This window comes from Panulirus ornatus, chromosome 17, assembly GCF_036320965.1.
Source record: "Panulirus ornatus isolate Po-2019 chromosome 17, ASM3632096v1, whole genome shotgun sequence".
Taxonomy (NCBI): Eukaryota; Metazoa; Arthropoda; class Malacostraca; order Decapoda; family Palinuridae; genus Panulirus; species Panulirus ornatus.
The window spans coordinates 21,688,677-21,712,534 of record NC_092240.1 but is presented as its reverse complement, the minus strand read 5'-3'; the positions used below and the strand labels follow the sequence as shown (position 1 = coordinate 21,712,534).

Here is a 23,858-nt window from a genome sequence, read left to right as displayed (position 1 = left end):
TGTTGGAACCACTATTCCTTCAAACATACCCATTTTTGCTTTCCGAGATAATGTTCTCGACTTCCACACATTCTTCAAGGCTCCCAGGATTTTCGCCCCCTCCCCCACCCTATGATCCACTTCCGCTTTCATGGTTCCATCCGCTGCCAGATCCACTCCCAGATATCTAAAACACTTTACTTCCTCCAGTTTTTCTCCATTCAAACTCACCTCCCAATTGACTCGACCCCCAACCCTACTGTACCTAATAACCTTGCTCTTATTCACATTTACTCTTAACTTTCTTCTTTCACACACTTTACCAAACTCAGTCACCATGTGTATTCTAACTTTCTAAAAGGGGAAACAGAAGAAGGAGTCATGCGAGGAGTGCTCATCCTCCTCGAAGGCTCAGATTGGGGTGTCTAAATGTGTGTGGATGTAACCAAGATGAGAAAAAAGGAGAGATAGGTAGTATGTTTGAAGAAAGGAACCTGGATGTTTTGGCCCTGAGTGAAACAAAGCTAAAGGGTAAAGGGGAAGAGTGGTTTGGAAATGTCTTGGGAGTAAAGTCAGGGGTTAGTGAGAGGACAAGAGCAAGGGAAGGAATAGCACTACTCCTGAATCAGGAGTTGTGGGAGTATGTGATAGAGTGTAAGAAAGTAAATTCTAGATTGGTATGGGTAAAACTGAAAGTTGATGGAGAGAGATGGGTGATTATTGGTGCATATGCACCTGGGCATGAGAAGAAAGTAGTGTTGATGTGAGAAGGAGATGGAGTGAGTATTTTGAAGGTTTGTTGAATGTGTTTGATGATAGAGTGGCAGATATAGGGTGTTTTGGTCGAGGTGGTGTGCAAAGCGAGAGGGTTAGGGAAAATGATTTGGTAAATAGAGAAGAGGTAGTAAAAGCTTTACGGAAGATGAAAGCCGGCAAAGCAGCAGGTATGGATGGTATTGCAGTGGAATCTATTAAAAAAGGGGGTGACTGTATTGTTGATTGATTAGTAAGGTTATTTAATGTATGTATGATTCATGGTGAGGTGCCTGAGGATTAGCGGAATGCTTGCATAGTGCCATTGTACAAAGGCAAAGGGGATAAGAGTGAGTGCTCAAATTACAGAGGTATAAGTCTGTTGAGTATTCCTGGTAAATTATATGGGAGGGTATTGATTGAGAGGGTGAAGGCGTGTACAGAGCATCAGATTGGGGAAGAGCAGTGTGGTTTCAGAAGTGCTTGAGGATGTGTGGATCAGGTGTTTGCTTTGAAGAATGTATGTGAGAAATACTTAGAAAAACAAATGGATTTGTATGTAGCATTTATGGATCTGGAGAAGGCATATGATAGAGTTGATAGAGATGCTCTATGGAAGGTTTTAAGAATGTATGGTGTGGGAGGCAAGTTGTTAGAAGCAGTGAAAAGTTTTTATCGAGGATGTAAGGCATGTGTACGTGTAGGAAGAGAGGAAAGTGATTGGTTCTCAGTGAATGTAGGTTTGCAGCAAGGGTGTGTGATGTCTCTATGGTTGTTTAATTTGTTTATGGATGGGATTGTTTGGGAGGTGAATGCAAGAGTTTTGGAAAGAGGGGCAAGTATGCAGTCTGTTGTGGATGAGAGAGCTTGGGAAGTGAGTCAGTTGTTATTCGCTGATGATACAGCACTGGTGGTTGATTCATGTAAGAAACTGCAGAAGCTGGTGACTGAGTTTGGTAAAGTGTGTTAAAGAAGAAAGTTAAGAGTAAATGTGAATAAGAGCAATGTTATTAGGTACAGTAGGGTTGAGGGTCAAGTCAACTGGGAGGTAAGTTTGAATGGAGAAAAACTGGAGGAAGTAAAGTGTTTTAGATATCTGGGAGTGGATCTGGCAGCAGATGGAGCCATGGAAGCAGAAGTGGATCATAGGGTGGGGGAGGGGGCGAAAATTCTGGGAGCCTTGGAGAATGTGTGGAAGTCGAGAACATTATCTCGGAAAGCAAAAATGGGTATGTTTGAAGGAATAGTGGTTCCAACAATGTTGTATGGTTGCGAGGCGTGGGCTATGGATAGAGTTGTGCGCAGGAGGGTGGATGTGCTGGAAATGAGATGTTTGAGGACAATATGTGGTGTGAGGTGGTTTGATCGAGTAAGTGATGTAAGGGTGAGAGAGCTGTGTGGAAATAAAAAGAGCATGGTTGAGAGAGCAGAATAGGGTGTTTTGAAGTGGTTTGGTCACATGGAGAGAATGAGTGGGGAAAGATTGACCAAGAGGATATATGTGTCAGAAGTGGAGGGAGCGAGGAGAAGTGGGAGACCAAATTGGAGGTGGAAAGATGGAGTGAAAAAGATTTTGGGTGATCGGGGCCTGAACATGCAGGAGGGTGAAAGGCGTGCAAGGAATAGAGTGAATTGGAACGATGTGGTATACCGGCGTTGACGTGCTGTCAATGGATTGAACCAGGGCATGTGAAGCATCTGGGGTAAACCATGGAAAGTGTGTGGGGCCTGGATGTGGAAAGGGAGCTGTGGTTTCGGTGCATTATTACATGACAGCTAGAGACTGAGTGTGAACGAATGGGGCCTTTGGTGCCTTTCCTGGCACTACCTTGCACACATGAGGGGGGAGGGGGTTGTTATTCCATGTGTGGCGGGGTGGCACTGGGAACAAATAAAGGCAGACAGTATGAACTATGTACATGTGTATATATGTATATGTCTGTGTGTGTATATATATGTGTACATTGAGATGTATAGGTATGTATATTTGCGTGTGTGGACGTGTATGTATATACATGTGTATGTGGGTGGGTTGGGCCATTCTTTCGTCTGTTTCCTTGCGCTACCTCGCTAACGCGGGAGACAGCAACAAAGCAAAATAATATAATAAATAAATATATATATATATGTATATTCCTATGAGTCCACAGGGAAAATGAACCATGAAAAGTTCCCAAGTGCACTTTCGTGTAATAATCACATCATCAGGGGAGACACAAGAGAGAAATATAACAGTCAGTTGATATACATCGAAGAGACGAAGCTAGGACGCCATTTGGTAAACATGTGATTGTCCAAAACATACCTGTATGTGGGGGAGGGAGCGAAAATCCTGGGAGCCTTGAAGAATGTGTGAAAGTCGAGAACATTATCTCGGAAAGCAAAAATGGGTATGTTTGAATGAATAGTGGTTCCAACAATGTTGTATGGTTGCGAGGCATGGGCTATGGATAGAGTTGTGCGCAGGAGGGTGGATGTGCTGGAAATGAGATGTTTAAGGACAATATGTGGTGTGAGGTGGTTTGATCGAGTAAGTATTGTAAGGGTAAGAGAGATGTGTGGAAATAAAAAGAGCGTGGTTGAGAGAGCAGAAGAGGGTGTTTTGAAATGGTTTGGGCACATGGAGAGAATGAGTGAGGGAAGATTGATCAAGAGGATATATGTGTCGGAGGTGGAGGGAACGAGGAGAAGAGGGAGACCAAATTGGAGGTGGAAAGATGGAGTGAAAAAGATTTTGAGTGATCTGGGGCTGAACATGCAGGAGGGTGAAAGGCAGGCAAGGAATAGAGTGAATTGGATCGATGTGATATACCGGGGTCGACGTGCTGTCAGTGGATTGAATCAGGGCATGTGAAGCATCTGGGGTAAACCATGGAAAGTTGTGTGGGGCCTGGATGTGGAAAGGGAGCTGTGGTTTCGGGCATTAATACATGACAGCTAGAGACTGAGTTTGAACAAATGGGGACTGTTTTGACTTTTCCTAGCACTACCTCACACACATGAGGGGGGAGGGAGATGTTATTCCATGTATGGCAAGGTGGCGATGGGAATAAGTAAAGGCAGACAGTATGAATTATGTACATGTGTATATATGTATATGTCTGTGTGTGTATACATATGTGTACATTGAGATGTATAGGTATGTATGTTTGCGTGTGTGGACGTGTATGTATATACATGTGTATGGAGGTGGGTTGGGCCATTTCTTTTGTCTGTTTCCTTGCACTACCTCGCAAACGCGGGAGACAGCGACAAAGCAAAATAAAAAAGAAATTAAAAAATATGACTCATGGTGAGGTGCCTGAGGATTGGCGGAATGCTTGCATAGTGCCACTGTACAAAGCCAAAGGGGATAAAATTGAGTGCTCAAATAACAGAGGTATAAGTTTGTTGAGTATTCCTGGGAAATTATATGGGAGGGTATTGATTGAGAGGGTGAAGGCATGTACAGAGCATCAAATTGGGGAAGAGCAGTGTGGTTTCAGAAGTGGTAGAGGATTTGTGGATCAGGTGTTTGCATTGAAGAATGTATGTGAGAAATACTTAGAAAAGCAAATGGATTTGTATGTAGCATTTATAGATCTGGAGAAGGCATATGATAGAGTTGATAGAGATGCTCTGTGGAAGGTATTATGAATATATGGTGTGGGAGGCAAGTTGTTAGAAGCAGTGAAAAGTTTTTATCAAGGATGTAAGGCATGTGTACGAGTAGGAAGAGAGGAAAGTGATTGGTTCTCAGTGAATGTTGGTTTGCGGCGGGGGTGCTTGATGTCTCCATGGTTGTTTAATTTGTTTATGGATGGGGTTGTTAAGGAGGTGAATGCAAGAGTTTTCTAAAGAGGGGCAAGTATGCAGTCTGTTGTGGATGAGAGAGCTTGGGAAGTAAGTCAGTTGTTGTTCGCTGATGATACAGTGCTGGTGGCTGATTCGAGTGAGAAACTGTAGAAGCTGGTGACTGAGTTTGGTAAAGTGTGCGAAAGAAGAAAGCTGAGAGTAAATGTGAATAAGAGCAAGGTTATTAGGTCCAGTAGGGTTGATGAACAAGTCAGTTGGGAGGTAAGTTTGAATGGAGAACAACTGGAGGAAGTGAAGTGTTTTAGATATCTGGGAGTGGATTTGGCAGCAGATGGAACCATGGAAGCGGAAGTGGATCATAGGGTGGGGGAGGGGGTGAAAGTTCTGGGAGCATTGAAAAATGTGTGGAAATTGAGAACGTTATCTTGGAAAGCAAAAATGGGTATGTTTGAAGGAATAGTGGTTCCAACAATGTTATATGGTTGTGAGGCATGGGCTGTAGATAGAGTTATGCAAAGGAGGGTGGATGTGCTGGAAATGTGATGTTTGAGGACAAAATGTGGTGTGGGGTGGTTTGATCGAGTAAGTAATGAAAAGGTAAGAGAGATGTGTGGTAATAAAAAGTGTGGTTGAGAGAGCAGAAGAGGGTGTTTTGAAATGGTTTGGTCACATGGAGAGAATGAGTGAGGAAGGATTGATAAAGAGGATATGTTTGTCAGAGGTGGAGGGAACGAGGAGAAGTGGGAGACCAAATTGGAGGTGGAAAGATGGAGTGAAAAAGATTTTGAGTGATCGGGGCCTGAGCATGCAGGAGGGTGAAAGGCATGCAAGGAATAGAGTGAATTGGAATGATGTGGTATACCGGGGTCGATGTGCTGTCAGTGGATAGAACCAGGGCATGTGATGCATCTGGGGTAAGCCATGGAAAGTTTTTTTGGGCGTGGATGTGGAAAGGGAGCTGTGGTTTCGGTGCATTATACATGACAGCTAGACACACTTTTTATTACCACTCATCTCTCTTACCCTTTCATTGCTTACTCGATCAAACCACCTCACACCACATATTGTCCTCCAACATCTCATGTCCGACACATCCACCCTCCTCTGCACAACCTTATCTATCGCCCATGCCTCACAACTGTATAACATCGTTGGAACCACTATTCCTTCAAACATACCCATTTTTGCTCTCCGAGATATGTTCTCCCCTTCCACACATTCTTCAACGCTCTCAGAACCTTTGCCCCCTCCCCCACCCTGTGACTCACTTCCACTTAAATGGTTCCATCTGCTGCTAAATCCACTCCCAGATATCTAAAACATTTCACTTCCTCCAGTTTTTCTCCATTCAAACTTACCTCCCAATTTACTTGTCCCTCATCCCTACTGAACCTAATAACCTTGCTCTTATTCACATTCACTCTCAGCTTTCGTCTTTCATAAACTTTACCAAACTCAGTCACCAATTTCTGCAGTTTTCTGAATCAAACACCAGTGCATTATCATCAGCATACAACAACTGACTCACTTCCCAAGCCCTCTCATCCACAACAGACTGCATACTTGCCCCTATCTCCAAAACTCTTGCATTCACCTCCCTAACAACCCCATCCATAAACAAATCAAACAACCATGGAGACATAACACACCCCTGCTGCAAACTGACATTCTTTGGGAACCATCACTTTTCTCTCTTCTTACTCGAACACATGCCTTACATCCCCAATAAAAACTTTTCACTGTTTCTGGCAACTTACCTCCCGCACCATATACTCTTAAAACCTTCCACAGAGCATCTCTATCAACTCTATCATATGCCTTCTCCAGATCCATAAATGCTTCATACAAATCCATCTGATTATCTAAGTATTTCTCACATACGTTCTTCAAAGCAAACACTTGATCCACACATCCTTTACCACTTCTGAAACCACACTGCTCCGTCCCAGTCTGGTGCTCTGTACATGTCTTGACCATCAATACCCTCCCATATAATTTCCCAGGAATGCTCAACAAACTCATACCTCTGTAACTTGAACACTCACCTTTATCCCCTTTGCCTTTGTACATTGGCACTATACATGCATTCCACCGATCCTCAGGCACTTCACCATGAACCATACATACATTGAATATCCTCACCAACCAGTCAGTAACACAGTCACCCCCTTTTATTAATAAATCCGCAGCAATACCATCCAAACTCGCCACCTTGCTGGCTTTCATCTTCCGCAAAGCTTTCGCAACCTCTTCTTTGTTTATCAAATCATTCTCCCCGACTCTCTCACTTCACACACCAACTCAACCAAAACACCCTATATCTGCCACTCTCATAAAACACATTCAACAAACCTTCAAAATACTCACTCCATATCCCTCTCACTTCACTACTACTTGTTATTACCTCCTCATTTGCCCCCTTCACTGATGTTCCCATTTGTTCTATTGACTTAAGTACTTTATTTACCTCCTTCCAAGACATCTTTTTATTTTTCCTAAAATTTAATGATACTCTCTCACCCCAACTCTCATTTGCCCTCTTTTTCACCTCTTGCACCTTTCTCTTGACCTCTTGTCTCTTTCTTTTATACATCTCCCACTCATTTGCATTATTTCCCTGCAAAAATCGTCCAAATGCCTCTCTCTTCTCTTTCACTAATAATCTTACTTCTTCATCCCACAACTCACTTCCCTTTCTAATCTGCCCACCTCCCACGCTTCTCATGCCACAAGCATCTTTTGGGGAAGCCATCACTGCTTCCCTAAGTACATCCCATTCCTCTCCCACTCCTCTTACATCATTTGCTCTCACCTTTTTCCATTTTGCACTCAATCTCTCCTGTTACTTCCTCACACAAGTCTCCTTTCCAAGCTCACTTACTCTCACCATTCTCTTCACCCCAACATTCTTCTTTTCTGAAAACCTTTACATATTCACCTTTTCATCTTCACCTTTGCCTCCACAAGATAATGATCGTACATCCCTCTAGTTGCCCTTCTCAGCACATTAACATCCAAAAGTCTCTCTTTCACACGCCTATCAGTTAACACGTAATCCAATAACGCTCTCTGGCCATCTCTCTCACTTACAAACTTATGTATACCAGGTATTCCCAATCACCAGTCCTTTTTCAGCACAAATCTACAAGCTCTTCACCATTTCCATTTACAACACTGAACACCCTATGTACACCAATTATACCTTCAACTGCCACATTTGCATTCAACTCACCCATCACTATAACCTGGTCTCGTGCATCAAAGCTGCTAACACACTCACTCACTCAACTGCTCCCAAAACACTTGCCTCTCATGATCTTTCTTCTCATGACCAGGTGCATAGGCACCAGTAATCACCTATCTCTCGCCATCCACTTTCGGATTTATCCATATTATCTAGAGTTTACATTCTTACATTATCACATAGTCCCACAACTCCTGCTTCCAGAGTCGTGCTACTCTTTCCTTTGCTCTTGTCTTCTCACCAACCCCTGACTTTACTCCCAAGACATTCCCAAATCACTCTTCCACTTTACCCTTGAGCTTCGTTTCACTCAGCCAAAACATCCAGGTTCCTTTCCTCAAATATACTACCTATCTCTCCTTTTTTCTCATCTTGGTTACATCCACACACATTTAGACACCCCAGTCATCCCAGTCTGAGCCTTCGAGGAGGATGAGCACTCCCTGCAGACTCCTTCTTCTGTTTTCCCCTTTAGAAAGTTAAAATACAAGGAGGGGAGGGTTTCTAGCCCTCTGCTCCCATCCCCTTTAGTCACCTTCTCTGACATGCGGGGAAAGCATGGGAAGTAAAGGTGCAATATTTTGATTTACATATATCTTTCAGTTATATATATCTTTCAATACAGTTGTAAAGATGCTCTGTGGAAGGTATTAAGAGTATATGGTGTGGGAGGTAAGTTGCTAGAAGCAGTAAAAATTTTTATCGAGGGTGTAAGGCGTGTATACGAGTAGGAAGAGAGGAAAGTGATTGGTTCCCAGTGAATGTCGGTTTGCGGCATGGGTGTGTGATGTCTCCATGGTTTTTTAATTTGTTTATGGATGGGGTTGTTAGGGATGTGAATACAAGAGTTTTGGAGAGAGGGGCAAGTATGCAGTCTGTTGTGGATGAGAGGGCTTGGGAAGTGAGTCAGTTGTTTGCTGATGATACAGCACTGGTGGCTGATTTGGGTGAGAAACTGCATAAGCTGGTGACTGAGTTTGGTAAAGTGTGTGAAGTAAGAGAGCTGAGGGTAAATGTGAATAAGAGTAAGGTTATTAGGTTCAGTAGGGTTGAGGGACAAGTTAATTGGGAGGTAAGTTTGAATGGAGAAAAACTGAAGGAAGTGAAGTGTTTTACGTGTCTGGGAGTGGATTTAGCAGCGGATGGAACCATGGAAGAGGAAGTGAGTCACCGGGTGAGGGAGGGGGTGAAGGTTCTGGGAGCTTTGAAGAATGTGTGGAAGGCGAGAATATTATCTCGGAGAGCAAAAATGGGTATGTTTGATGGTATAATGGTTCCAACAATGTTATATGGCTGCAAGACGTGGGCTATAGATAGGGTTGTGCGGAGGAGGGTGGTTGTGTTGGAAATGAGACGTTTGAGGACAATGTGTAGTGTGAGGTGGTTTGATCGGGTAAGTAAGGAAAGGGTAAGAGAGATGTGTGGTAATAAAAAGAGTGTGATTGCGAGAGCAGAAGAGGGTGTATTGAAATGGCTTGGTCACATGGAGAAAATGAGTGAGGAAAGATTGACAAAGAGGATATATGTGTCGAGGTGGAGGGAACGAGGAAAAGTGAGAGACCAAATTGGAGGTGGAAGGTTGGAGTGAAAAAGATTTTGAGCGATTGGGGCCTGAACATAAAGGAGAGTGAAAGCCATGCAAGGAATAGAGGGAATTGGAACGATGTGGTATACCGGGTTTGACATGCTGTCAGTGGATTGAACCAGGGCATGTGAAGCATCTGGGTGTGTTAAGGGTGTGTTATTCAAGTGAATCTGATGAATTTTCATGCTGGATTAACCCAATTTTGTATTAAACCCCTAAGAAGATGATGAGCAAGAGGAAAACCCCATCACATGTTGATAGATCTGTCAAGAAGCTGAGGAAGATGCTCGATTTGGAATTGAAAATGAAGGTAATCACCCAAAATGAAAGAGGAAAAAAATTTAATGTGATTGCATGTGATCTACTGTTGTCCCATTCGACAGTCTCAACAATTTTAAAGGACACAGAAAAAGTACCTGAAGCAGTGAAAGGTTTAGCAAGTATGAAGTCTACAATTATAACAAAGCAATGACAAGGGCCTATGTTGAGTATTCCTGGAAGATTATATGGGAGGGTATTGGATGAAAGGGTGAAGGCTTGTACAGAGCATCAGAGTGGGGAAGAGCAGTGTGATTTCAGAAGTGGTAGAGGATTTGTGGATCAGGTGTTTGCTTTGAAGAATTTATATGAGAAATTCTTAGAGTGAGTGCTCAAATTACAGAGGTATAAGTTTGTTGAGTATTCCTGGTAAATTATATGGGAGGGTATTGATTGAGAGGGTGAAGGCATGTACAGAGCATCAGATTGGGGAAGAGCAGTGTGGTTTCAGAAGTGGTAGAGGATGTGTGGATCAGGTGTTTGCTTTGAAGAATGTGTGTGAGAAATACTTAGAAAAGCAAATGGATTTGTATGTAGCATTTATGGATCTGGAGAAGGCATATGATAGAGTTGATAGAGATGCTCTGTGGAAGGTATTAAGAATATATGGTGTGGGAGGAAAGTTGTTAGAAGCAGTGAAAAGTTTTTATCGAGGATGTAAGGCATGTGTACGTGTAGGAAGAGAGGAAAGTGATTGGTTCTCAGTGAATGTAGGTTTGCGGCAGGGGTGTGTGATGTCTCCATGGTTGTTTAATTTGTTTATGGATGGGGTTGTTAGGGAGGTAAATGCAAGAGTTTTGGAAAGAGGGGCAAGTATGAAGTCTGTTGGGGATGAGAGAGCTTAGGAAGTGAGTCAGTTGTTGTTCGCTGATGATACAGCGCTGGTGGCTGATTCATGTGAGAAACTGCAGAAGCTGGTGACTGAGTTTGGTAAAGTGTGTGGAAGAAGAAAGTTAAGAGTAAATGTGAATAAGAGCAAGGTTATTAGGTACAGTAGGGTTGAGGGTCAAGTCAATTGGGAGGTGAGTTTGAATGGAGAAAAACTGGAGTAAGTGAAGTGTTTTAGATATCTGGGAGTGGATCTGGCAGCGGATGGAACCATGGAAGCGGAAGTGGATCATAGGGTGGGGGAGGGGGCGAAAATTCTGGGGGCCTTGAAGAATGTGTGGAAGTCGAGAACATTATCTCAGAAAGCAAAAATGGGTATGTTGGAAGGAATAGTGGTTCCAGCAATGTTGTATGGTTGCGAGGCGTGGGCTATGGATAGAGTTGTGTGCAGGAGGATGGATGTGCTGGAAATGAGATGTTGAGGACAATGTGTGGTGTGAGGTGGTTTGATCGAGTGAGTAACGTAAGGGTAAGAGAGATGTGTGGAAATAAAAAGAACGTGGTTGAGAGAGCAGAAGAGGGTGTTTTGAAGTGGTTTGGGCACATGGAGAGAATGAGTGAGGAAAGATTGACCAAGAGGATATATGTGTCGAAGGTGGAGGGAACGAGGAGAAGAGGGAGACCAAATTGGAGGTGGAAAGATGGAGTGAAAAAGATTTTGTGTGATCGGGGCCTGAACATGCAGGAGGGTGAAAGGAGGGCAAGGAATAGAGTGAATTGGAGCGATGTGGTATACTGGGGTTGACGTGCTGTCAGTGGATTGAATCAAGGCATGTGAAGCGTCTGGGGTAAACCATGGAAAGCTGTGTAGGTATGTATATTTGCGTGTGTGGACGTATGTATATACATGTGTATGGGGGGGTTGGGCCATTTCTTTCGTCTGTTTCCTTGCGCTACCTCGCAAACGCGGGAGACAGCGACAAAGTATAATAAAAAAATAATCTTAGAAAAACAGATGGATTTGTATGTAGCATTTATGGATCTGGAGAAGGCATGTGATAGGGTTGGTAGAGATGCTTTGTGAAGGTCTTAAGAGTATATGGTGTTGGAGGTAAGTTGCTAGAAGCAGTGAAAAGATTTTAATTAGGAAGAGAGGAGAGTGATTGGTTCCCAGTTAATGTTGGTTTGCAGCAGGGGTGTGTGATGTACCCATGGTTGTGTAATTTGTTTATGGATAGAGTGGTAGGGGAGGTAGATGCAAGAATTTTGGAGAGAGGGGTGAGTGTGCAGTCTGTTGTGGTTGAGAGGGCTTGGGAAGTGATTCAGTTGTTGTTTGCCGATGATACAGCTTTAGTGGCTGATTCGAGTAAGAAACAGCAGAAGTAGGTGACCGAGTTTGGAAAAGTGTGTGAAAGGAGAAAGTTGAGAGTAAATGTGAATAAGAGCAAGGTTCAGTAGGGGAGAGGGACAAGTTAATTGGGATGTAAGCTTGAAAGGAGAAAAATTGGCTGAAATGAAGTGCTTTAGATATCTGAGAGTGGACTTAGCAGCAGAAGGAACCATGTAAGCAGAAGTGAGTCACAGGGTGGGGGAGGGGGTGAAGGTTCTGGGAGCAGTGAAGAATGTGAGAAATCACTGAGGACTCCTCCATACCTCATGTGAGGTTTAATTGTTTCTGCCTTCATTTGAATTCCCAGCTGATGTTTGATTCCATCTTGTATCCATAGATGTCATTAGTAGTATACTGCCACAGGTGGAAAAATTATCACCCATCTCAGTTACCCATAAACTCAAAAAAGTGTTCGTATATGATTATGTATTTGTACAGTGCAGAGACTTCTACACTTGTGGGTCCCTATTTCCCAAACTTTCCATACCACCAAGTAGCCTTTTGAACCTTTGTAAATTGCCAGCATTGATTGTCTCATTGATTAATTTATTCCATCCATTAACCACCCTAAGACTAAACAAGTACTTTTTAACACCCTTTCTAAGAAGTTTTCACCCAGCTTTTTAAGATGTCCTTTGGTTACTTTGGTGCTGCATCTCATGAAGAACTGTTCACTGTCAGTCTTATCCAGCTGATTTAGAAACCTAAAGGCTGTTATGTTCCTGTTCTCTATGCTTTCCCCCATGGTTGATAGCTTTGTAACCCTCAGCCACTCATTGTACAAAACTTGGTTCTCTTAATTTCGTTGTTGTGGGATGCCAGATTTGCACATCCAATTTATTGTCATTTTTTGAGTAGAAGAAACAGTTTCCTGTATCAGATAAGTACTGTCTATGAAAATAAGGTTATTCTTTTCATATATTCTTTTAATTAAAGTTCTGTGTGTACATAGGAAAATACATAAATTCCACATTTTTTCATACTTGTTTGCCATTTCTCACATATGCACTGGGAACTGATGAAGAAAACTCCTCGTTCACTCGGCCATCCCTCTAGCTGTTACAACCAGGCTCCACAGGCCTTTCCATGGTTTTCCCCAGTTAATTCATATCCCCTGGTTCATGCCATTGACAGCACATTGCTCCAATTTACTCTATCTTGTGCATGCATTTTACCCTCCTATATGTTCAGGCCCCAGGCACTCAAAATATTTTCTACTCCATCCTTCCATCTCTTGTTTGATCTTCCCTTTCTGCTTTTCTCCTACACTTCTAACATATATAGCCTCTTTGTAACCACAAACCTCAATAATTATTTTGGCAAGAGCTTTCCCACTCATTTCTTATATGTCCAGATCATTTCAGCACACCATCTAAAGCTCTCTCATCTACACTGTTCATATTTCCACACATCTCTCTTACCCTTTTACTGCTTACTTGATCAAATCATGTCTGACACATATTGTCCTCATGGATGCAGAAGAGAACTCTTGAATGTGAATGTGTTGAGAGGGGCACCTGGTGGGATGTCTGGTCATTACCTGGTGGAGGCAAGGGCGAAGATTTGTAAAGGTTTTTTGGAATAGAGGAAATGGTATAAGTGAGAAGAGGGTGGTGGAAGTGAGCTTAGAAAAGAGATTTGTGTGAAGAAATATGAGGAGAGAATGGCTGTGGGATGGCAGAAGGTGAGAGTGAATGGAAGAAAGGGAAGTAGGTGAGGAATGGGAGATTTTTAGGGAAGCAGTGCTGGCATGTGTGAAAATTGAGTGGCACACAGCAGGTGGGAGGTGGGCAGGTGGGAAAGGGTAGTGTGTGGTGGGATGATGAAGTAAAACTGCTAGTGAAAAAGAAAAGAGAGGTGTATTGGCAGAATTTATAGGGAAGAAGTGAAAATGATTAGGAGATATACAAGAGAAAGCAGCAGGAGATCAAGAGGAAGGTGCAGAGGTTGAAAAAGAGGGTAAGTGAGAGTTGGGGTGATTGAATATCAGTAAACTTCAAGGAGAATAAGATATTTTGGAAGGAGGTTTATGGTGAGAAAAACAAGAAAATAAATGGGAACATCAGTTAAGGAGGCAAATGGACTCTTGTGGTGTAGTGGTTAGTGTTCCTGCCTGCAACGCATTCACGGGCCACCCAGGGTCGGGCACATAGGTTCTAATCCTGGTTCTGGTAGTCAGTCTGCAGTCAACCTAGCTGTTCATCCATCCTTGGTTGGTCCATGAAATGGGTACGTGACTCAGGCTAGGGTACATGTATATATAGCATCAGTGAGATGGCCTTCATTAGGGCCTCACTTACCCATGCCATCTCAGCTAACATAAAAGAAAAAATAGGTAGTGATGAGGTAAACTAGAGGTGGAGTGAGTTTTCAGAAGGAATGTTTAACATGTTTGATAATAGGGTGGTAGATGTAGGGTGTTTGGGTTGGGAAGGTATGCAGTATAAGAGAGTCACAGAAAGGGGCTTGGTGAAGAGAGAAGAGGTGATGAAAGCTTTGGGTAACATGAGATGTGGCAAGGTGACTGGAGTGGGTGGTGTTGCATTGAATTTCTTGAGAAAGGGGGGTGACTGTGTTGTTGATTGGTTAATTAGAATTTCCATTGTATGTATGGATTATGGTGAGGTGCCTTAAGATTGAGGGAATACATGTATACTGCCTTTGTATATAGCCAAGGAGGAAAGGGAAGTGTTCAAACTTCAGAGGTATGAGTATGTTGAGTGTACCTGGTCTTTTGTATGGGAAAGTGTGATTAAGAGGGTGAAGGCATGTACAAAATACCAGACTGGGGAGGAGCAGTGTGGTTTCAAGACTAGAAGAGGATATGTGGATCAGGTGTTTTCTGTGAAGGATGTGTGAGAAATACTTAGAGAAACAGAAGTATTTGTATGTGGCATTTATGGATCTGGAGAAAGCATATGATAATATTGATAGCGTTCCCTTGTGGAAGGTCTTAAGAATATATGGTATGGGAGGGAAGCTACTAGAAGCAATGAGAAATTTTATCAGGAGTGTGTGCAAGTAGGAAGAGAGGTGAGTGAGTGGTCCCAGATGAAGGGGTGTGTGGAGTGAGGTTCCAGGTGAAGGAATGTGTGATATCACCATGGCTCTTTGATTTCTTTATAGATGTAATGGTTAGGGAAGTAAATACGAAGGTCTTGGTGAGAGGGGTGATTATGCATGCAGTTTGTTAGGGGTACCTAGGAAGTGAGTCGGTTGTTTACTGATGACACAGCACTGCTGGCAGATTCAGGCAAGAAAATGCAGGAGTTCATGGCTAAATTTGGGAGAGTGTGTGAAAGGAAGTTTAGAGTAAATGTGAATAAAAGCATAGTATTTAGATTTATCAGAGTTGAGGGACAACTTAGTTGGGGTTTGAGTTTAAATTGAGAAAATTTGGTGAAAATATTTTAGATACCTGGGATTAGACATGGCAGCAAATGGAACCATGGAAGCACAAGTAAGTCATAGAGTGAATGAGAGGGTGAAGGTCTTAGAGAATTGAGAAATGTGTAGCAAAAGAGGTTACTACCAGGGAGGGCAAAAATGGATATGTTTCAAGGTAAAGTAATCTCATTGAGAATTGTGATGGATGCAAGGCATAGATTATAGATGAAGGTGTGCAGAGGAGGCTGGACATGTTGGAGATTAAATATTTGAGGACATATTAGTTGGTTTGATCAGGTAAGTAATAAAAGGGTAAGAGAGAGAGAGATGTAGTAATAAGAAGAGTGTGATTGAAAGAGCTGAAGAAAGTGTGCTGATATGGCTTGGACATGTAGAGAAAATGAGTGAGGAGAGATTGACAAAGAGGATATATGTGTCAGAAGCTGAGGGTGCAAGGAGAAGAGGGATACCAAATTGGGATGGAAGGGTGGGATGAAAAATATTTTGAGTGCTAGAGGCCTGTTATGTAGAAGAGTGAAAGGTTTCCAATGGAAAGAGTGACTTGAAGCCCCATGGTATACAGGGGATGATGTGGTAGCTGTAGACTAAGCCAAGACATATGAAGTAACTGAGGGAAACCACTGAAAGATATGTAGGTCCTGTTTATGTATAGGGGGCAGTTGTTTCAGTGCATTACTTATGACAGCTAGAGAATGGTTGTGAGCAATTGCAGGCTTTCTTTGTCTGTTCCAGGTGCTATTCTATAACATGAGAATTGATGAACAGATATGAAAATAGATACGGGGAATAATGGATAGGGTATAAAGAATACTTCATGCGTCCCTTGCGTGTTGTAGAAGGTGACTAAGGGGGGTGGGAGTTGGTTGGCTGGAGTCCTTTCTCTTCTTGTATTTTCATTTCAAAAAGTTGAACAGAAGAAGGAGCCAAGCAAGGTGTGCTTATCCTTCTCCGAGGATCAAGTGTGTGGATGCAACCAAGATGAGAAGAAAGAAGATATAGGTAGTATTGTTTGGGGAAGGAATGTGGATGCTCTGACTCTGAGTTAGTTAAAGCTCAAGGATAAGGAGGAAGAATGGTTTGCGAATGTCTTATCGACTTGTTGAAGTTCTTGAAAGAGTATAAGACAGAAAACTATGGACTGATGTAAGTAAAAATGAATGTGGAGTACAGGAGGTGAATGTTTAATAGTGATTATGCACTGGTCACCATAAGAATGATGAAGAGAGGCGAGTGTTTTGGGAGCAACTGAGGGACTGTGTTGAGCAGTTTTGATGCGAATGATCAGATATAAGTGAGAGATGATTTGAATGAAAAAGTGGGTAATGTGGCAGTTGAGGGTCAGGACTATAAACACCTGCAGAGTCCTGTTTAACTTCTCCATTCTTTTTCTTTTCTTTCTTTGCTTTTACCTGAGATGGCTGTTGACTGAGGCATGTTTGGTGCATGCTATGTTCACCATGATGAAAAGAGAAAAAACGTGAACTCATGATCAGTTATCTATTTGTAGTGTGGATAACTATTTTGTTAACTTGCTGACTTGTTCATTGGGTTTCTGTAGTCACTTACTTTCTGATAGTCATGGATGTTTATATTTCTGATTTGGAAGTCTTTGACTTTAGTGAGAAGTTTCATTTTCTCTGTAGCTGATTTTCTTTTTTAAATTCTAGGTACAAAAAGTACATGGTGTTGGATCCCTTGGGTGTTGTGTCTGGCACACGTGGTGAAGGCTCCAGGAGTAGATCAGATACAGCCAACTCAGGACCAACTTTACAGGATGCCCCAACCACTCTCCAGGTAAAAGTTGCAAATTTTCAAAATTTTCTTTGTCTTGTTTGAAGCAAAAGCTTGTGTGTGTGTGTGCAGTTTGCTTTTCTGGATATATGTAAATCCTATCAGAAAATTAGTTTAACTGTTTTCAACCATAAAAGCATAATATGGAAGCATGATTAACCCCCTGAATGCAATGCGCAGGTGTTACCAGCTTCTACCTGCCTGAGATTACACCTTGAGTAAAGATTCGCTTGGGCAAAACTATATCATTGGGAGTACAGTCATGCCAAAGAACTCCTTGCTCTAAAGGAGCCTTTATTTCCCTGCTGTTGGAAGTAGTGCAGCTCTGGGCTGCAGGAGCCTTTAGAAACAGGTCTTAGGTAACACCATGACTTTTATGGACATTGGTCCTGGGTTAGATTATAAATAGATATGATATGCATCAGTAGAGACAGGCATACATGACTTTGGTGCATGTCAATAGATGTATTAATTTTTTTTTTTCACTTTGTCTTAATTGCCCACATTCAGGGACTGCCTTTTTGGAAGTCAGATGATGCTATTAGCCAGGGTGGAGAAATATCATGCATCTCAGTCACCCATAGATCCTTATGGAGAGTGCATCTATTTCATCTTGGCATGATGCAAGATGTAGGCATTATAAGAACAAAAGAAATGAAATCTTTAGTATCAATATTTTATTTGTAATGAAAATAAGACTTTGATACATATGATACACACAAAATACTCATGTGAAAAATATGTAAATGATACGTAAGTGATTGGTTCCCAGTGAATGACGGTTTGCGGCAGGGGTGTGTGATGTCTCCATGGTTGTTTAATTTGTTTATGGATGGGGTGGTTAGGGAGGTGATTACAAGAGTTTTGGAGAGAGGGGCAAGTATGCAGTCTGTTGTGGATGAGAGGGCTTGGGAAGTGAGTCAGTTGTTCGCTGATGATGATGGTGGCTGATTCAGGTTCTGGGAGCATTGGAGAATGTGTGGAAGGTGAGAATATTATCTCGGAAAGCAAAAATGGGTATGTTTGAAGGAATAGTGGTTCCAACAATGTTGTATGGTTGCGAGGCGTGGGCTATGGATAGAGTTGTGCGCAGGAGGGTGGATGTGCTGGAAATGAGATGTTTGAGGACAATGTGTGGTGTGAGGTGGTTTGATCGAGTAAGTAACGTAAGGGTAAGAGAGATGTGTGGAAATAAAAAGAGCGTGGTTGAGAGAGCAGAAGAGGGTGTTTTGAAATGGTTTGGTCACATGGAGAGAATGAGTGAGGAAAGATTGACCAAGAGGATATATGTGTCGGAGGTGGAGGGAACGAGGAGAAGAGGGAGACCAAATTGGAGGTGGAAAGATGGAGTGAAAAAGATTTTGTGTGATCGGGGCCTGAACATGCAGGAGGGTGAAAGGAGGGCAAGGAATAGAGTGAATTGGAGCGATGTGGTATACCGGGGTTGACGTGCTGTCAGTGGATTGAATCAAGGCATGTGAAGCGTCTGGGGTAAACCATGGAAAGCTGTGTAGGTATGTATATTTGCGTGTGTGGAAGTATGTATATACATGTGTATGGGGGTGGGTTGGGCCATTTCTTTCGTCTGTTTCCTTGCGCTACCTCGCAAACGCGGGAGACAGCGGCAAAAAAAAAAAAAAAAAAAAAATACATATATATATATATATATATATATATATATATATATATATATATATATATATATATATGCATGAGTAGTATAGATGATAAGCAGGCATCATTGAAATATGAACTAACTAATAGGCATGCAAAAGAAAAAATCTTGGGTGTGGATGTGCTTAGAGGGGCATCTGCTGAGATGTTTGATTACTACTTGGTATAGTGGGGATGATAGTTACAGTGGGGCCTTAGGAAAATAGGAAATGATATGGGTAGGAAGAGGTTGCTGAAAGTTAGTGAGCTTGAAAAAGGGGGCTTGTGTGATGACATGATTCATATGATATACTCACCTTTAGCATTCAAAACCTTTAATCACTCCATCCTTCCATCTTCAGTTTATTTTACCCATCCTCCTTGTCCCCTTCACTTATGACACACACACATATTGTGTTTGCCATCTTGTTCATTTTCTTTATATGTCCAAACCATTTCAGCACACACTTGTCATCCTCTCAATTATACCCCACCACATAGTGTCATCAAACATTTCATTCTCAACACATTCACTTCCTCCCGTACATACTCATCTAGAGCCCATGCCTGGTATCTATGCATCCATGTCAGGATTACTATATCTTTAGATGTACTTATCTTTGCCCTCCCAGATAGTGACCTCTCTTTCCACACATTTCACAGTACTCCCAGGACTTTTGCCCCCTCACCTACCCTATGACTCATTTCAGCTTCCATGGTTTCATTTGCTAACTTGTTTACTCTCAAGTATCTAAAGCACTTCACTTCTTCCATGTTTACTCTGTTTGAACTCAAAGCCACCTAACATGTCTACCCTGTGCTAAATGTAATAACTTCATTTTTATTCACATTCACTGTAAACTTTCTCCTTTCACACACTTCCAAATTCAGAAACCAGCTTCTGCAGTTTCTCACTTGAATCTGCCACCAGCACCATATCATCAGTAAATAATAACTTACTCTCCTCCTATGCCCTGAAACCCCTAACAGACTGCAGACCTTCTATCACAAAGCCATCCATAAACAAATTGATTAAGCATAATGACATCACACACCCTGTAAGCAAGCCCATCTTGAACTCAAACCACTCACCCTCCCTTATTTTTACTTGCACACATGCATTGCTCTCTTAATAAAACTTCATTGCCCTTGGCTGCTTTTCTCCTTCAAAACTTTTTTCTAACATCTTTCACAGAGCATCTTTATCAATCTGTCATATGTTTTCTTCAGATCCATAAATGTTATCTACAAAATCTGTTTCTTTAAGTATTTTTCACATGCATTCCTCAAAGCATACACTTGATCAACACATCCTTTACAACTCTTGAAGCCACATTGTTGCTCCCCAGTCTAAAACTCTGTGCATGTCACCTCCCTCTCAATCACTTCTCTCCCACACAACTTTCCAAGTACATTACACAAACTTATGCTTCTGTAACTTGAACATTCACTGTTGTCTCCCTTGCCTTTATACAGTGGCACAATACAGCCATTCTGCCAATCCTCAGACACCTCACCATGAGCAGTTCATACATTATAAATCTTCACTAACCAGTCATGAACACTGTCACCTCCTCTGTTGAGAAGTACAACCGCAATCCCATCTACTTTGGCCACCTTGTCACACTTACATGTTATACAAGGCTTCCATCACCTGTCTTCTCATTAACCCTCTTGGCAAGACTCTTTCCCATTGCATACCTCATTGACCCACATACCCAACATCTACCAGCATATCATGAAACACATTCAATAGTCCTTCACAGTATTCACTCCATCTCCTCTTCACTTTATATGTGCATGCTACCATTCCCCATTTGACCCCTTTACTGATGCTCCCATTTATTCCATGTGTCACTAAAGGAAACTAAAAGGGACAGGAGTGGTAGCTAGAAGACTTCCCTTTTTTGTTTATCAGTTTCTAAAAGTTGTAACAGAGGAAGGAGGCAAATAAGGAGTGCTCATCCTCTTTGAAGGCTTAGGATGGGGTGTCTGAATGTGTGTAGATGTAACAAAGATGAAAAGTAAGGGAGAGGTAGGTAGTGTGTTTGAAGACAGGAACCTGGATGTTCTGGCTCTGAATGAGGTAACATTAAGGGAAAGGGAAAAGATAGTTTAGAAGTGTTTTAGGTTAAAGTCAGGGGTTAATGTTTAGTAAAGAGTCTAGGAAGGATAAACTATTCTGTTAAAGAAAGAGTTGTGGGAATGTGAGTAAGAGCATAAGGAAGTGAACCCCCTACTAATTTGGGTAAAAATGAGAGTGCATTGTGAGGGTTTGGTGATTATATTAGTGTCATGCACCTAGAAGCAAGAGCAGTGATAAAGAGAGGCAAGTGTTTTGAGAGGAGCTGAGTGAGAGTGTCAGCAATCTTGATGTAAGGGATCGGGTATTAGTGATGTATGCATTGGATGTGAAAGTGGATAGTGTCATTGAAGGTATGGGGGTATCCAGTCCCATGAATGAAAACAGTGAAAAGCTTATAGAATTGTTTGCTGAAAAAGGACTGGTGGTTGGGAATACCTTGTTTAACAAAAGAAACATGCCAATTATATATGAGTAAGAAAGATTTTAAAGGGACCTTACTGGATTATGTACCTATTGATAGACATACGACAGAGAAACTCTTATATTTGAATGTGCTTACAGGGGTAGCTTGTGGGATGTCTGATGGAGGTGTGGTTGAAAGTTTGTTGCTGATTTTAGAAAACAGGTAATGACATGGGTGCACAGAAGGTGGTGAAAGTAAGAGGGACTGTAAAAAAGGCTTGTATGATGAAATAGTTTGGATGGTATTGCAGTGGAATTTATCAAAAAAGGGGGTGACTGTATTGTTGACTGGTTGGTAAGGTTATTTAATGTATGTATGACTCATGGTGAGGTGCCTGAGGATTGGCGGAATGCGTGCATAGTGCCATTGTACAAAGGCAAAGGGGATAAGAGTGAGTGCTCAAATTACAGAGGTATAAGTTTGTTGAGTATTCCTGGTAAATTATATGGGAGGGTATTGATTGAGAGGGTGAAGGCATATACAGAGCATCAGATTGGGGAAGAGCAGTGTGGTTTCAGAAGTGGTAGAGGATGTGTGGATCAGGTGTTTGCTTTGAAGAATGTATGTGAGAAATACTTAGAAAAGCAAATGGATTTGTATGTAGCATTTATGGATCTGGAGAAGGCATATGATAGAGTTGATAGAGATGCTCTGTGGAAGGTATTAAGAATATATGGTGTGGGAGGAAAGTTGTTAGAAGCAGTGAAAAGTTTTTATCGAGGATGTAAGGCATGTGTACGTGTAGGAAGAGAGGAAAGTGATTGGTTCTCAGTGAATGTAGGTTTGCGGCAGGGGTGTGTGATGTCTCCATGGTTGTTTAATTTGTTTATGGATGGGGTTGTTAGGGAGGTAAATGCAAGAGTTTTGGAAAGAGGGGCAAGTATGAAGTCTGTTGGGGATGAGAGAGCTTGGGAAGTGAGTCAGTTGTTGTTCGCTGATGATACAGCGCTGGTGGCTGATTCATGTGAGAAACTGCAGAAGCTGGTGACTGAGTTTGGAAAAGTGTGTGAAAGAAGAAAGTTAAGAGTAAATGTGAATAAGAGCAAGGTTATTAGGTACAGTAGGGTTGAGGGTCAAGTCAATTGGGAGGTGAGTTTGAATGGAGAAAAACTGGAGTAAGTGAAGTGTTTTAGATATCTGGGAGTGGATCTGGCAGCGGATGGAACCATGGAAGCGGAAGTGGATCATAGGGTGGGGGAGGGGGCGAAAATCCTGTGGGCCTTGAAGAATGTGTGGAAGTCGAGAACATTATCTCGGAAAGCAAAAATGGGTATGTTTGAAGGAATAGTGGTTCCAACAATGTTGTATGGTTGCGAGGCGTGGGCTATGGATAGAGTTGTGCGCAGGAGGATGGATGTGCTGGAAATGAGATGTTTGAGGACAATGTGTGGTGTGAGGTGGTTTGATCGAGTGAGTAACGTAAGGGTAAGAGAGATGTGTGGAAATAAAAAGAGCGTGGTTGAGAGAGCAGAAGAGGGTGTTTTGAAGTGGTTTGGGCACATGGAGAGGATGAGTGAGGAAAGATTGACCAAGAGGATATATGTGTCGGAGGTGGAGGGAACAAGGAGAAGAGGGAGACCAAATTGGAGGTGGAAAGATGGAGTGAAAAAGATTTTGTGTGATCGGGGCCTGAACATGCAGGAGGGTGAAAGGAGGGCAAGGAATAGAGTGAATTGGAGCGATGTGGTATACCGGGGTTGAAGTGCTGTCAGTGGATTGAATCAAGGCATGTGAAGCGTCTGGGGTAAACCATGGAAAGCTGTGTAGGTATGTATATTTGCGTGTGTGGACGTATGTATATACATGTGTATGGGGGGGGGGTTGGGCCATTTCTTTCGTCTGTTTCCTTGCGCTACCTCGCAAACGCGGGAGACAGCGACAAAGTATAATAAATATAAAATAAATATGATGAAATAGGGACAAAGTGAGTGAGAACATTTGCATTCTTTAAAGGAGTATTTTGTAATTTATTATTATTCAGAAAAAATAGTTTTTATTAATGAACGAATGTAAATTTCTTTTTCAGGAGGGTGATCATATGGGGCTTGTTGCCAAAGATGAATACCAGTATCTTCCAGACCTGTCAGATCTACCTGATTTGGACCTCCCCATGGAATTGCCATCATTACCTGGTAAGTTTAGATGGCACTACAATTATAGAAACTGGTTTCCAGTTTTAAATTTTGTGAAGGTTGTTTGATTAGGTAATTGAAGTTTACCTCATAGGTAGAATATCAGCTTCCTGTAGTTGCCTCTGAAAATCCTTCCATTAGGGAGAGGATTGTTGACTTATCTCTCTCATGTTACCCTTAAGTGTTCACTTTTTTGGTCATATCTTTCTTGCAGTCTTACTTGAGGATATCACTTGCTCATCCTAGAACAACATGGTAATGTAACAGCTGTAGCAGTGTTCCAGCTGTCCATCTACTCTCACAATCCCTTTTTTCTTGTTTGTTTCTCAATATATCTCATGAATATGATTGTAAAGGTCATCCACTTTCTCTTACTTTTGTAATAATTCTCTCTTATTCTTTCACAAGTCTTTCTTTAGCCTTCTTATCACTT

General features: G+C 42.0%; 1 protein-coding gene across 5 annotated transcripts in view; it reads left to right on the top strand.

The window, feature by feature from the left end:
• Positions 1-23,858, top strand: part of LOC139754617 (WASH complex subunit 1-like) — a 98,365-nt gene that overhangs the window by 32,284 nt on the left and 42,223 nt on the right. For all 5 annotated transcript variants that reach the window (XM_071672073.1, XM_071672076.1, XM_071672074.1 and 2 more), the window contains 2 exons: positions 16,968-17,094; positions 23,320-23,425. In XM_071672073.1, the coding sequence (XP_071528174.1) occupies positions 16,968-17,094; positions 23,320-23,425 (233 nt within the window). The remainder of the gene's footprint in view (positions 1-16,967; positions 17,095-23,319; positions 23,426-23,858) is intronic.